We start from the raw sequence: 14,631 nt of genomic DNA, 5'->3' as shown, positions 1-14,631 counted from the left end.
CACTGCACTTTCCAAGTAGCTTGCCCAACACTGTTAATAAACCACGCTTTTTGCTTATTGTTTCATTGGGTCGGACCTCTCCTTTCACTGAGATGATTTATCTACATCAAAAAAAGGAATACAGACTCAAACCAAAAGAAACACTTTTTACCTTCATTGAAAGCTTTAAACTGGCGAATTAGTTGATATATCAATTTCTTCCTTGACCTTGGAAACAAACTTTTAAGTCAACCTGTACAAAATGTCTTTGAATTGCTCAAAATAAATTTAAATATCTGCAATTTCATGAAAACTGGTCAAACTCCATTAGATGAGGAAGACTGTATGATACAATCAAAAACTCCATAACATACTGAATGGATCTTGAGGTGCAGTTGTTTAGACTGATTACTCGTTTTCTAAAATAACTGATAATAACTTCATATTTACTTAATATTTTTTCATATTTTATATATTTTTGCTTTTGAGTTGTCACATAACAGTATGGTTCTATCAATTCAATTCAATTTTATTTATAAAGCCCAATATCACAAATCACAATTTGCCTCACAGGGCTTTAAAGCATACGACATCCCTCTGTCCTTATGACCCTCGCAGCGGATAAGGAAAAACTCCCCCAAAAAAAACCCTTTAACGTGGGTCTGTTGATCCAAGAAGCTTCTTGGGAATTTCTTATAGAAAACTGAAATAGACAAAATAAGACAAATTCCACTAGAATTACCGCCCCATGGTTGCAGGCACCGTGATGGAAAAATTCTGGTATTTAACCATATTTAACCTATAATGTGTTCTGCATGTGTTGTATACCCATGTTCTAAGGTTACTTGTTTTGATGAAACTGAACTTCTCACCTAATGATATGTGTTGTTCATTTAACCCCTACTGTGACAGCAATGTAACATACAGCAGGGACCAAATGGAAGCAGGTTAAAGGTTACGAGCCAGGGAGGCTCCAACAACAAGTGTCCTTGTGGGCCTTAAGAGATATTGTGTCTTAGGGATGCTTACTGCAGAACCACCTGTGTGCTATATATTTTGACTATTGACATGCATGTGTTTTGGGAACTATAAAGATTGCATAGCTGAAGAACATCTAGGCACCCACTCACTGACTGACTGTTCATGCGGTTGTATGTGTGAGACTCCATTCACGAATGCTTATTAAAACAACTAAAAGTTGTTTTGCCACCACAGCACTCGCACACCGGTTGAGTTTTTTTTTAGCATCCATGTTTGTGAAAACATGGATGCTTCACACAAATCATCACCCCCAGCAGTACAGAATATCTATACAGTCAGTGTTTTAAGGTGGACACCCAAGATAAGTGTCACAAATACAGTATATGACCAAATGTCTCCCCTTATGTTCCTAAGATACGATGTTGAGGAATGGCCAGAAAAGTGTTTTATGCAGAATATTATCATGTCACACTGAAGTTAACCTTTAACCTTCAGATATAAAATTGTATCACTGCATTGTTTTATCCTTTTAGACATTTAAAAGAAGTTGTGTTATAACCATAAGAATGATTGAGTTATAGCGAAATATGTTTTGTGATGTCATACTGAACTTTGATCTTTGAACGAACACCAAAATCGAATCAGCTCATCGTTGAGTCCAAGTGGACGTTTGTGCCAAATTTGAGGTATTACGTTCACAAGAATGAGGCAAATACAAGATCATGCTCACCTTGACCTTTAACCTATGACCACTAAAATCTAATCAGTTCATCACTGACTCCAAGGGGATATTTGCGCCATATATTTTAAGAAACCTCCCCATTGCTTTCTTGAGATACCATGTTCATGAGAACGGGATGGACAGACAGACGGGCAACCCAAAAACGCAGAGCCTTCGACTTCTGTAGTTCCTGGCATAGAGGGATAGAAACAGTGCCCTCTGCAAGGGACCATTATTTATTTAAGTTTGTGCAAACAAGGGAAGTATATTATATATAGTATATTGGGTGGTATTTCCTCTAAAAAACTGCTACAATGCTACTGACTGAAAATTAAAAAAAAACATTTAAAAATAAATATTTCATCACTGGTAAGTTTATGGGCGGCACGGTAGTGTGGTGGTTAGCACTCTCGCCTCACAGCAAGAGGGTTGCCGGTTCGATCCCGGGCGTGGGAGCCCTTCTGTGCGGAGTTTGCATGTTCTCCCCGTGTCAGCATGGGTTCTCTCCGGGCACTCCGGCTTCCTCCCACAGTCCAAAGACATGCAGATTGGGGACTAGGTTAATTGGTAACTCTAAATTGTCCATAGGTGTGAATGTGAGTGTGAATGGTTGTTTGTCTCTATGTGTCAGCCCTGCGATAGTCTGGCGACCTGTCCAGGGTGTACCCTGCCTCTCGCCCGATGTAGCTGGGATAGGCTCCAGCCCCCCCGCGACCCTCAAGAGGATGAAGCGGTTAGAAGATGAATGAATGAATGAATGAATGAATGGTAAGTTTATTTTCTATATATGGAAAACTGTATACTTGTCTGTTATTTACAAACCGCACAGAAAGGCACCAATTTTATTCTTGTGAGTGACAGACTCTTGAAGCTATGCCGTAAAAAAATTGGAATTTGCTAATTAAACACTGTCTCCATTTTCTCTATAATTAGGACCAGATTACAAAGACACTCTGCGGTTCAGCTTCATACATTGTCAGACTGATAGAGCTGTAACTGTGCAGGTTAACACACTCACCTGATCTCGTATCGAGTGACAGCGTCCGTACTCCGTCTCCGTGCTGAAGGACACGCAGCCCACTAGCTTGGTGCCTGTAAGGGCGGTGATGCCGTCGTCATAGACGGCCAAAACACACAGCTCGTAGTCCCGCGATGATGCCAGGTCGCTCAGTAGGAAGTATTTGTGGTTGGCTGGGATCATCCTGAATGAGGAGATGACAGAGACAAAGATATTTGAGCTTATTTTGTGGAAACAATAATTATTTCAGCTTTAGATCCTGACTGACAACAACAACAACAACAACAACAAGAGTACAGAAGTGTCATTCACAATCTCAAAGAGCATAACATTGGTTCATCACTAAACACTGTCAGCAGGTTTTCTTTAATGCAATCATAGCGTTTTTGTCACTTGTGTTTTGTTGGCAATTACAAGAAGTCCAGCACTGACAAACAACAGTCACATGATGCCTAAGAAGCTTCTTCACTGAGCTGAGCTGCATAGTTAGCTGAGTATGGTACTCTTTACTCCTCTTTATAGGTATTAATATCAGTTAGAGAAGAAACAGCTGAATGTGAGTGGTGTTTCATATGTATCATATCAACATATCAAGAAGTAATATCAAACAATCTACGTATCATATCAAAGTTTCTAAAGTGACGTAGTATAAGAACTGACTTTGGAGGGGATGTTGGACAATATGACACCTAGGTGAGACACCTGCTAAGCTGCAGACTACCGCAGTTCCCTGTTCAGGACCAATAACCAACAAAACCTGTTGTTTTTTAGAGATCTTTCGCTCTTTCCTGATCATAATTGAACATGATCTTTTCCTAACTATAACTAAGTGTGTATTTTTGTGCCTAAACCTAACCACACATTAAGCACAGCACTGTTGAAATGTAACATTTAAACGTGTCCACGACACAATAATGCAAAAATGTAACATTTTTCTTGGCCACTGGGTTGTGTTTCCTGCAGTTGGTTAGCTTTATGTTCTCACTTCTGATGAAGCACATTTCTGTCTGTGAACACCAAACCAAAACCATCACAACACCACCTACGAGTTATGTAAATGGATGGAGAAAGAACCATGAGACCTGGTTACATCTTAGATGTCTTGTTGTATGCACATGCTGTTTTGTAAAGGACGGAGACACTTTTTCAGTTGTCTTGGTGCTTTTTTGGGAGTCAAAGGTCATTGCTCTCATTTGGATAAACACACTAAACCACAGGAATAAACACTGCAGAGGTCAGATTAAGCAGTCTCAACATTCTTAATTTTCTGTATAAAAGTTTCTTGAAAGTTTTATATTAATGATACAGTAATTACAGACAGGAAACTTTACCCCAAATCAGTTTTTATTTTTTACTGTGACTCTGATGATTATTCTGTGCTGGAGGAGGCTAGGGGAGGGTTGCTGCTGTGTATTGAACCAGATGAATGAAAAAACTGAATTCAGATACAAATGGACTCTGTCGCCATGAAATGTCCGAGTAATTTCTTCCTCATGCAATAACTTTAAGAATAACAAAACTCTGGAAAACCTATTTTACAAAACTATTTCTCATATCATTGTTGTGCTGGATGGGTTGTTTTCCTCCATTGTTATCTCAACTATCAGACAATACCACAACTTTTCCCTGTTACTGGCTGTGGGGAATTGAATCTCACAACCCTAGCGGTCTCAGAGCCATGCTCTAACAATTCAGCTACACAGAGACTTAAACCTGGAACCATGCCAACAGCAAATACATTTTTGCCAGCTTGTCCCATATATAAATTCTAGCGCTATCTTTAAGTTTTTTGGGCGAGTCCAAGTAAAGTCTTTTGAGGCAAACCTGAAGTTAACATCCAAGTCCTTCAATTCACTGACTGTAACTATTAAAAGATGCTCTTCCAATGCCAAGGCCTGATAATAAAACAGGCAAGGTTGAAGCCACGTCAGGTCTCAAGTTTCAAAAATGACATGGTATGTCTCAAGGGGTTCATCATTTAGCTATACAGTAAGTCTCACAGTCACTAGTCACTTCACTTTTATGACTTAAAGGGTAACTTTGGTATTTTTCAACCTGGACATTATTTTTCCATGTTTTTGTGTCTAAGTGACTGATCATGGGAGCAGTTTTGAAACTGGTCCAGTACTGAGCGAGACAGCCGCAAAACAGGCTGCAATGTAGACCCTGCAGGCAATTGAGCCTTGTCAATTAATGTCAACTAAAATGATTGTTTTCATCACTGACAGGCTCAGACTGTTATTACAAGTGCCTGACAACAATATGGAAATGATCCCTACAGAGACAGACCTTATTGTTACAGAGTATGATCCTTTTTAACAGCCCCAAAATTGCTACTATCAAATCCACTAGCTTCTGTTTAAATAAACAGTAATTTTATCATTGCAAAATAAACTTCATTCTAAGTCAAGATAAAAAAAAACACACTTACACGTGGTTGATACCAGACATTAAGCTAGCAAATAAAAAGAAATTGTTTTGAATCTGATTTCATCCATCCACATAAAGTTTACTACACTTTCAAACAAGGTGGGAGTATGCAGGGGAGGGACTACCAAGCCCACTTAGCAGATCGTAAGTGTATACCATTTTCTACCACTGGCACAACTTGCAATGCGTTAAGTTTTGTTACAGAGTATCTTTGGTAAAACTCACAGACACCATCTTGGTTTGTCCTTACAGTGTTTTAAAAAAATACCAACTCTGGTTTGGTTGAAACAAACCCTGAATTTAGCCAATCAAATGTGAAAATATGCTGGCTCTATACACACTTAAATTACTGTTTATTTAAACGGAGTCTGGTGGGTTTGGCAATAGCGATTTCTTCTTTGTTTCTGGTTAAACAAAAAGGATCTTACACTTTCACAAAAATGTCTATCTCTGTAGGGATCCTCTCCATGTTGCCAGACATGTACAATAATGATCTAAACCTGTCAGTCACAAAAACAAGCACTTTAAGTGGATGTACTTTGGCGGTGAAAACGTGCCCAGAGGGATTACACTGCCGCCATTTTCGCAACTGGTGTCCACATCTGTCACCATGGGCCACTGCCCAAGAAGCGCTTTGTGATGGACTGGGACTGAGGCAAGGGTGGAATAAAAGTTGCATCTCAGCAGAGCAAAATTTCACAGACCATGTGCATTGTTAGAATCAGTAATGCATTTTTAAATGACATGCACAAAGATTACCCAAAAGATCATACTTATAAAATGGATGTTACATTTTGGTATTTAATGCTATTTTAGTTAATTTTTCTCTCTCTATTATCCAGAGAGTTTATTTACATTTTGTCATTTCTTGAGTGTCACTCAAGTTTCATTTTTTCAGATTTTGCACGTCAGTATATTTTATATTTTAACCTTTAAACTACATGTGCTGCAGCAAAGTGAAGATCTATCTGTTTGCCTTCTGTCTCGGTTTGTCACTATCTAATCAGGACCGCACATATACATGTTTAGACTCTTGTACTAATGTGGCAGCCTTGCTAGTTGTAATGAGTTGCGTTTCAGTTGTCCTGGAGACAAACAGAAGCAGAGATCCAACACAACAAAGAGACGAGCAGAGGAGTTTTCCTATAATACAAAAGATTGAAGTTGAAGGAGAAAATTGAAGTGGAGAGAGTATACACAGAGAAGGAAAGACAGGCAGAGCAGAAGAGAAGCGGGAATGGAGAAGGATGTAACACTTCAAAGGGTACAAGGTAGAGTGAGATTAAAGACAGAAAGGAGGCGAGGAAGACAGCGCTGAAAAGAGGAAATATGGAGAAACAGAGGACAGACAGAGGAGAAGACACAGAGGAGAAGTGATGGGAGAGGCAACAAGGTGAGACAGAAAAGAGAAAAGATAGAGAAGGAGGTGAGAGTGAAAATAAAGAAATGTCACTGTGGAGGATGTGGAGAAACGAGAGGAAGATGAGACACAACAGAAATAACAGAAACAAGAGAGATGAAAAGACGAGAATATAAAAACTTTACATTTTTCAGTTTGGGGTCAGAAGCTGACAGTGATGCAGAGAGCAGCATTCTTTTACAGTCAACACTGTACTAGACAGATGATAGAAATCTATTGACCTAAAGCAGCCCACCCATTTCTCCATTCCCTCCATTTCAACTTCTGTCTTTCTGCTATAGCCTGCTATAGTCAATACAAGTCAGAAGTTCCTGTCCTGGTCAGTTCACACAGACTACACCTCTCAAAGCTGGAAACACGCATTCATATTTATTGCAGGCTCACGACCTGACACTGTGACACCCAATACATTCTCACTCCCAACTTGTCACAAATTGCCGCTTGGTCAGTGGATTTTCACGTCAACATATTACATGTTAGGTATCCTGGGTGTGTCTGTAGTTAACGTTCTCGGACTTTGTGTCAATTTACACCTGTTACATGCACGGGGTCTTTTCAAAATACACTTACGTTTTCACAGGACATGTACAGTGTTAGCTTGTTGTCATTCCGAAGTCACCACTTTGTTACTGATTTCGGTGTCAGACACCTGATGCCCAAAGCCACCTTTCACAGCAGTATGATATGACACAGGGTGGCATCAGTTTGTAACATGGCTGGACGTAACCTTTCGCGTTGTTATGATATGCCTTGGTTGGTACCTGTACTTGGCAATATAATATGAGGATGGGTGGCGTCAGTTCATAACGCAGCCAGATGGCACGTGTCGCAGCGGTATGATATGCCATTGGATGGTGTCAGGTTGAAACACTGCCGGTAACAATGAAATATAAGGAGCTGGAAAGTCCTTATAGGATGGGTGGGAGGGACAGTGAATGGGTCAAACAAATCCTTGGCTTTCACCCAGGAGCCTGGTGTTCACTTCTTGTATGAATGTAGAGCAAAATCATGGTTTTTGTCTAAACCTAACCATGTGCTTTGTTGATGTCCTGGCATTGTTAGTGGCATCCCAGAATGTAAACAGCAGACACAGATGGATACCTAAGTGCATAACATGTAGACATGAAAAGCCACTGACAAAGCAGCAATATGTGACAACTTGGGATGAGAACGTGTAGGCAGTCAAAAATTATTTCCATTTATGTCACTGTGCAACAAACGCACAAGGTTAGGTTTAGAAAAAAACATCATAGTTTGGCTCTACAATCATACAGGAAGCGAACACCGGCCTCCTGGGTGAAAGTGCAGGGTGGTCGAGCCATTCACCACCCCTCCTGCCTGCCCTATAGGGACTTATCAGGTCCTTCAGTTATTGTTTTGTTTTATTGTTGTCAGGCGGCATTTCAAACTGATGCCATCTGGTAGCATTATTAACTGCCACCTCCCTAGAGTTTGTCATAACTCTGTGAAAACATGCTTATTTTTCACTGGAAACAGATGATCAAGCTGCAGTATTTGACAACTTCACAACAACTAGGTTGTTACATCCACTGCTGATATCAGAATAAAAGATGTTCTTCGGCACAGACTTATCTAGCTTTACTCTTAACTAGCTTACTTATGCTGCACTTCCACTACGGCCTGGCTTAACCCTATAACCAGAGGAAAATGTTGTTATTGTACATTTATCAAACCATTTTTATATTATTATGTGGCAAATTTATTGTAATCCAGCCGGATTGCTGTGGAAGAGGAACTGGTTTTCATCAACCAATGGCATTCTTTAATGCTATACATTATGTTGTTAAATATTTGCTAAAATTCTAGCCCAGTGTCGTCCCAAGCAGCAGACACCAACCTGCACAACATGACACATTACCACTTTCACAATAGAAAGAAAGCACAAGACAAAATATGGCTGTGGAGCATTCTCTGTCTCTTGGAAATGTAAGGTAGATAGAAGGGCAGCATAAAGGATAAATCGGCTGATATTCAATCTTTTTATTGTTATCAGAAAATTCAATAATAAGACCCAAACCAACACTGAATATATCTACTAACAAGTGTGTGTGTGTGTGTGTGTGTGTGTGTGTATCAGAGCCTGATATATCTTCTTCCTCTGTGCCACAGAACTCCAGAAACTATTAAAAACACATTTGTGCGCCACACCGTCACACTGGATGACATGTTCCTTCATTACCACGAACATAGACAGCTTCTCCACTCTCAGAATGGTACACATGATGATGTGTCAACCACTTGCCAGTTATGTCACTCCTCACCATAACAGGAAATGAGGTTTCACCTTTTAAACTTGTGAAACAAAGCTGCTGCGCAGCAGAAAACCAGCCTTGCAGTGGCATACACAGAAAAAAGCAGTGAAGTTCTTTAACTGTGCCACCCTTAAGATGATCGAGAGCCTGTTCCAAGTCCTTAACTAATTTGAGTACAGATAGTGATGGAGGACAGACGAGAGAACAGCTTGTAAAAAGAGACAGTAAAAAAAAAGAACAAAGACAGAGTATTCTGGGCTGCAGAGAGAAAAAGAGACGGAGATGTTATCGATGGAATGATAATTGAGTGGAGAAACATGGGAGCTGTGAACTAGGCCACCCTCTGAAACACCAAGATTACTGCTAACGCTGGACTGACTCATCTGTTACACACACACACACACGCATGCACACACACAGACACAGACACAGACACAGACACAGACACACACACACACACACACACACACACACACACACAAAATAAATGTACAGCTGCTATTGTAGCCTGTGGCCTCAGTGTTGCTTGAGGTAAGTCATGTCTCAGCCTGAGGCTTTGATACAGAACTTTACACAGCAAACATATCAGTTCCCTGTGTGGCTCAAAGGGCAGAGGAATGCACATGCAACATGCAGGAATACAGCTAGACATAAGGACATGTCCTCTTGTAAGAAGGCCTGACAGGGATATTTGTCTTCAGCCGAGTCACCAGAGGCAAATGTTAGCATTGTACGTTTCTGCATACTGCAAATTTGTTACGTTTGTATGTTTCATACGAGTCATGTCAGTGTTTCTCAAGTGACGCAGTATATGAGCTGCCTTTGTCAACAGGAAATGGAGGGGATTGCGGATAGTGTAAAAACCTAGGCAAGATGCCTGCCAAACTGCAGACAATAGTTTGAGACTGACAACCAGCAAAACCAGTTGTGATTTAGTAAGTCATTGCTGTGTTTTCAATGGTTTATTAGCAACTCATGGCTGTGTTTCCAGCAGGAATAGTGCCATGAAACTAACTGTAACTAACTATAACAGAGTGTTTTTTTGTGCCTAAACCTAACCACACCAAAACCATCCTGTTGTTGAAACATAAAGAAGGGTAAAGTTTCAACGTGCCTGCTACATAAAAACGTACAAATGCCAACATTTATATGTTGATTGGGTTGCTATATTATGCCTATGCCCAACTTCACCTCTACACCGTTACTTTCAACCTATATAGTACTGTAGTCTGGTCAGACCATCCTGATAATGAAAGCTAGTATGAAAGGTAGTATTTTCCTTGACAGAAAAACTCCTTCAGCTAATCAGTGTAACAAAACACTGGCAAAAATCTTCTTCATCACCAACTGAGCCAGTTGGTAAAGCTTTTTTTCTGATAAACTCAGCAAGTGCATACTCTTGTTCTTGTGTAATTGTTGAGCTGCCTTTAGGTCTGGTTCACACAGCCTGCTTGAACGATGTGTGTGTGAGTTGCTTTTTTTTTTTTCCTTTTTCTTGTTTGTGGTGCCCACGTTAACAGGCTTGAGCAGCCACACTGCCTGCGTGAGCAGCGGTACTCAGACATAACTCGGATGCTTCTCAGCTGTACCTCATCTAGAGATTTGGAGGCTCACTGATTTCTTCTGTGTGATGCGCTTGGCTCTCAGCAAAAATGGACAGTGAAAATGGTCTTTTGAAAATAATATTGGCATTACACCACATTTCACTGCAGTTTTAATCTCTGGATCACTCACAGACATGAAGAAATATAAATACCTCTGTTCTACTCAACCTTTCCTGTTTCGGTTTCAAAAAAGTCCTATGACAAAGATTCAGTGGACAGAATCCTTTATTTGTTAAAGAGTAACTAAATCCTAAAACCATTTTTTTTCAGCTGATAATCATTGTTTCTTGTTGTATAGTAGTGTTACTGACTGATCCTGCTCATAATCTTGACAGTTTAGTGCAAACTGTTGAAAATCTACATTTTATTTTAAAAATGTGCTATGGAGTGCCCTCTACAGCTTGAAAGCAGGATCAGAGCAGAGAGAATAGCTAGTAATTTGTCGAATTGTATTGTTAGCGTAGTGTATTTTAGTGTAGGTTTACAGTTAGTAGTGTGTTTATAGTATTTCGGTTAGTTGGTCAAGGAGAGGCGCCGGAGGCTCGGGAGTATATGTGCGGGGCGGCGAGGGAGGGAGGGGTGGATGGATGCGGTGGGCTGCTGCGCGGTGAGCCCAGGCTCCCAGAGAGGGAGAAATAGAATAGTAGGATACAGTTAGGGGGGGTTTCCAAGCCACAATCAGCACAATGAAAATAAGTCGAAGTGTGGAGGAGAGGGACCGGGTAAAGACCTCTGGGGAAGCCCTCTCCCTGCAGCGAGGGACAATCTTCACTCCGCCCCCTTCCTCAGCCACTCGCGTGCCAGCCACAGCCGTTCAGCAAGGTAGTGGTCATGTGCTGCTCATTGTGGCCCAGGCCTTACTGTCCTGCAAGCTGTGGCCTGCATTTTATGTCATCATCTACAACACAGTCACTGAGTGGCTGTTTACATTGTCAACTACAGCGTGGATCTCTGACTGGACCTGATTGGATTTTCATTTCTGGAAAGTGTTTGGGGCAGCACAGAGTTAAGACTGATACAGAGAATGTTGAGCTCACATCATCAGGATGGTCTTAACAGGCTATCTCTAAAGGGCACACTACATCCTGCAATTGGGCTTAAGTTTGAATAGTGGACTTATACTCATCAAGTGGAGTCACACACCAATGAATGCTAACACTGTTCTGTAAATGCTAGGTATGTACTGTAAGGAAGCGACTATTTGCTTCTGTTGCTATCAACTTGTTAAGGTGAATGCAGCTGTAAATCACTGAACTCACAGTGTCAACCTTGTACAATCGCTGCTGGCGGATACTGTCCTTTTTAATGGATTACAACTGAATTTGGGAGAGAGAAAGAGTGACAGAGACAAAATGAAAGTGTGTGCTTGTGTATGTCTTTTTGTTGTGATGACACCTGTGTTTACACCCATATTCTCTCAATGCGTGTTTGTGGGCATGCAGATGCACACGTCCTTTGTCTGTGTGTGCCCGTGGGTCACCTACACCTCTGTGTGTAGGACTGTGCCCTATATATTATTCTCAGGTGTCAGCCAGTACAGGGCAGTACCTATTTATCAACACTGGAGCGGAGGTGACGAGACAAGGAATGGAATTATAAAGCCTAGCCTGGCCTGCTGGGCATTTCTGTGTGTGGTTCAGAGAGGGAAACACTGAAGGAGAGTAAAAGGATAGAAAAAGATAGAGAGATAGTGTCTCTAAAGAGAAGTGTCTCAGTGTCAGTATGTGACTGTGCGTATGTAAGTGTGTGTGTGTGAGTGTATGTGTGTGTGTACAAGAGAGACAGCCAGTCTATTATAGAGGTCTGGTCTATAAGTGCTGCAGCGTTCTGGGTCAGACTAATGGTTGAATGAAGGCCTCAGGCCCTCTCTCTCTCTCTCTCTCTCACACACACACACACACACACACACACACACACACACACACACACACAAACACAAATGCACACACACAGACACACAAAGTAAATGTACAGCTGCTATTGTAGCCTGTGGCTTCAATGTTGCTTGAGGTAAGTCATGTCTCAGCCGGAGGCTTTGATACAGAACTTTACACAGCAAACACATCAGCTCAAAGGGCAGAGGAATGCACATTATGGCAAGCTAAAGAAAAAAAGGGGGAAGAAATTTTTTAACTTCAGTGTACAGTTCTGCCAGTGATATGCTACTTACAACATTTTGGAAAGTTGTATTAACTCATGAAATCTTCTCTCTCGGTTGTTTCTAGGGCTGTAACCGACTCAGAATTATGTAATTGAATCAGATGTAAGATACAAATATTCAACTTTTATTTCCCTTTTTTTCCCATATAAAATTTGACAAATTATAGTATAAAAGCAAACTGCGCTAACGACAGATCCGTAATTTACAATTAACATTTTTCGCTGACAAAAGATATCAAACAAAAGCCAGAGACTGTACTGCATTACAGCACATTCTTACTCCCAACTGGTCAAATGCAGTCCTGTCAGTGATCTCTGCATCAGAGACCGACACACAGAGGCACCTTTCACGGGGAAATGATACACTCTGCGTCAGTTGCAGAGGCAGCAGGCAACAACCTAAGTTGCCAGAATCCTGCCACTTTGTCAGTGGATGTTGGCATCAGACACAGATACAGAAAGGCACCCTTCAAGGTGGTATGATATGAACCAGGCAGCGTCAGTTTGTAATGCTGCTGGCAACTACTATAGTCTAATATAAAGAGCGAGAAAGTCCATATAAGGCACGTGCGAGGGGAGGTGGATGGGTCACACAAACGCTGGACTTTCAACCAGGAGTCTGCTGACAGTTTCTCATGTGAATTTCAAACCAAACCATGATTTTTTTTTCCTGAACCTAATTACATGTTTTTGTTGCTTAAACTTATGGAAATCAACCTAATATGTAACAAGTGTTAGTTGACATCCCATCCCTATTTTGACGTGTATGTCCACTGATAAAGCGTGGTATTTGATGAATTTGGATGAGAACATGTTGTGTATTAGGATGCTGTGAGCCATAAATTCATCACTTCTAAACTGCTCTCTTCTCGACTTGAGAAGAGACTACTCGACTTGAAGCAATCTCAGTCCACTGAGGGGTCTCTGATTGATGATTCGAATCTCTGAATTTCAGGGGGCAGCCCTAGTTGTTGCCATGGACCGAAGAGATTCTGTTTAACTACTGTCAATGGGAAAAGTTTCTTCCATGAATAATCCAACCAAGTTGTTAGAAAAAAATGTTGGCATTGTACACTTTTGCAAACCATGAATATCCATCCATCCATCCATCCATCCATCCATCCATTCATTTTCGTAACCACTTATCCTCTTGGGAGCGGGCTGGAGCCTATCCCAGCTGATACTGGGCGAGAGGCAGGGTACACCCTGGACAGGTTGCCAGACTATTGCAGGTCCAACACATAGAGACAAACAACCATTCACGCCACACCTACGGCCAATTTAGAGTCACCAATTCACCTATCCTCAACCTGCATGTCTTTGGACTGTGGGACGAAGCCGGAGTGCCCGGAAAAAACCCACGCTGACATAGAGAGACCATGCAAACTCTGCATAGAAGGGCTCCCTCCTGGGATTGAACCACTGCACCACTGTGCTGCCCTAGCCATGAATATGTTACATTTTTATGTGTCATACGTATCATATCAACATCTCAGAAGTGATGTAGTATATTAGCTGACTTTGTCATTGGGAGGTGGAGGGGATGGTGGATGGTCTGACACCTCTGCAAGTCGCCTGCCAAGCTGCAGACCACTGAATGTATCCAATAACATGGAGATATAACGTATTCATGGTTTGCAGAAATGCACAATGCCAACAATTACTTCTGTGACTGGGTGAATAATCACACCATGTGGCTATCTGTGAATCACTTTTAATTTTTGCTCATGTAGTAACACCTGAAATGCTCATAAAAGCTGAATTCCTTATTTTGACTTTTCTACAAAACACCATTGCATTATAGCATTATAATTATATTATATTCCCACCTATGCAATATTTATCAATTAAAGGGTCACTTCAGTGATAATACATGTCAGTGTCAATTTACTCAGCATGCTATTTTTCTCAACATATGAAAGCGTACTATAATGTCCAGCCCACTCTCATGGCAAGGTTTCTTTTGTGGCAGTATGATACACCAATGGGTGGTGTCAGTTTGTTAAGTGGCCAGCTGAAACTTTTCAGTGTTACGATATGCCGAG

At 41.1% G+C, this 14,631-nt stretch overlaps 1 protein-coding gene across 6 annotated transcripts in view; it reads right to left on the bottom strand.

Moving 5' to 3' along the window:
* si:cabz01090165.1 (uncharacterized protein LOC100333421 homolog) overlaps nucleotides 1–14,631 on the bottom strand; it is a 537,387-nt gene that overhangs the window by 21,600 nt on the left and 501,156 nt on the right. For all 6 annotated transcript variants that reach the window (XM_049576585.1, XM_049576584.1, XM_049576586.1 and 3 more), the window contains one exon: nucleotides 2,700–2,883. In XM_049576585.1, the coding sequence (XP_049432542.1) occupies nucleotides 2,700–2,883 (184 nt within the window). The remainder of the gene's footprint in view (nucleotides 1–2,699; nucleotides 2,884–14,631) is intronic.

The sequence above is a fragment of the Epinephelus fuscoguttatus genome, linkage group LG5 (assembly GCF_011397635.1).
Source record: "Epinephelus fuscoguttatus linkage group LG5, E.fuscoguttatus.final_Chr_v1".
Classification (NCBI taxonomy): domain Eukaryota; kingdom Metazoa; phylum Chordata; class Actinopteri; order Perciformes; family Serranidae; genus Epinephelus; species Epinephelus fuscoguttatus.
The sequence above is the reverse complement of the archived record's forward strand: the minus strand, read 5'-3'. Positions and strand labels throughout refer to the sequence as shown.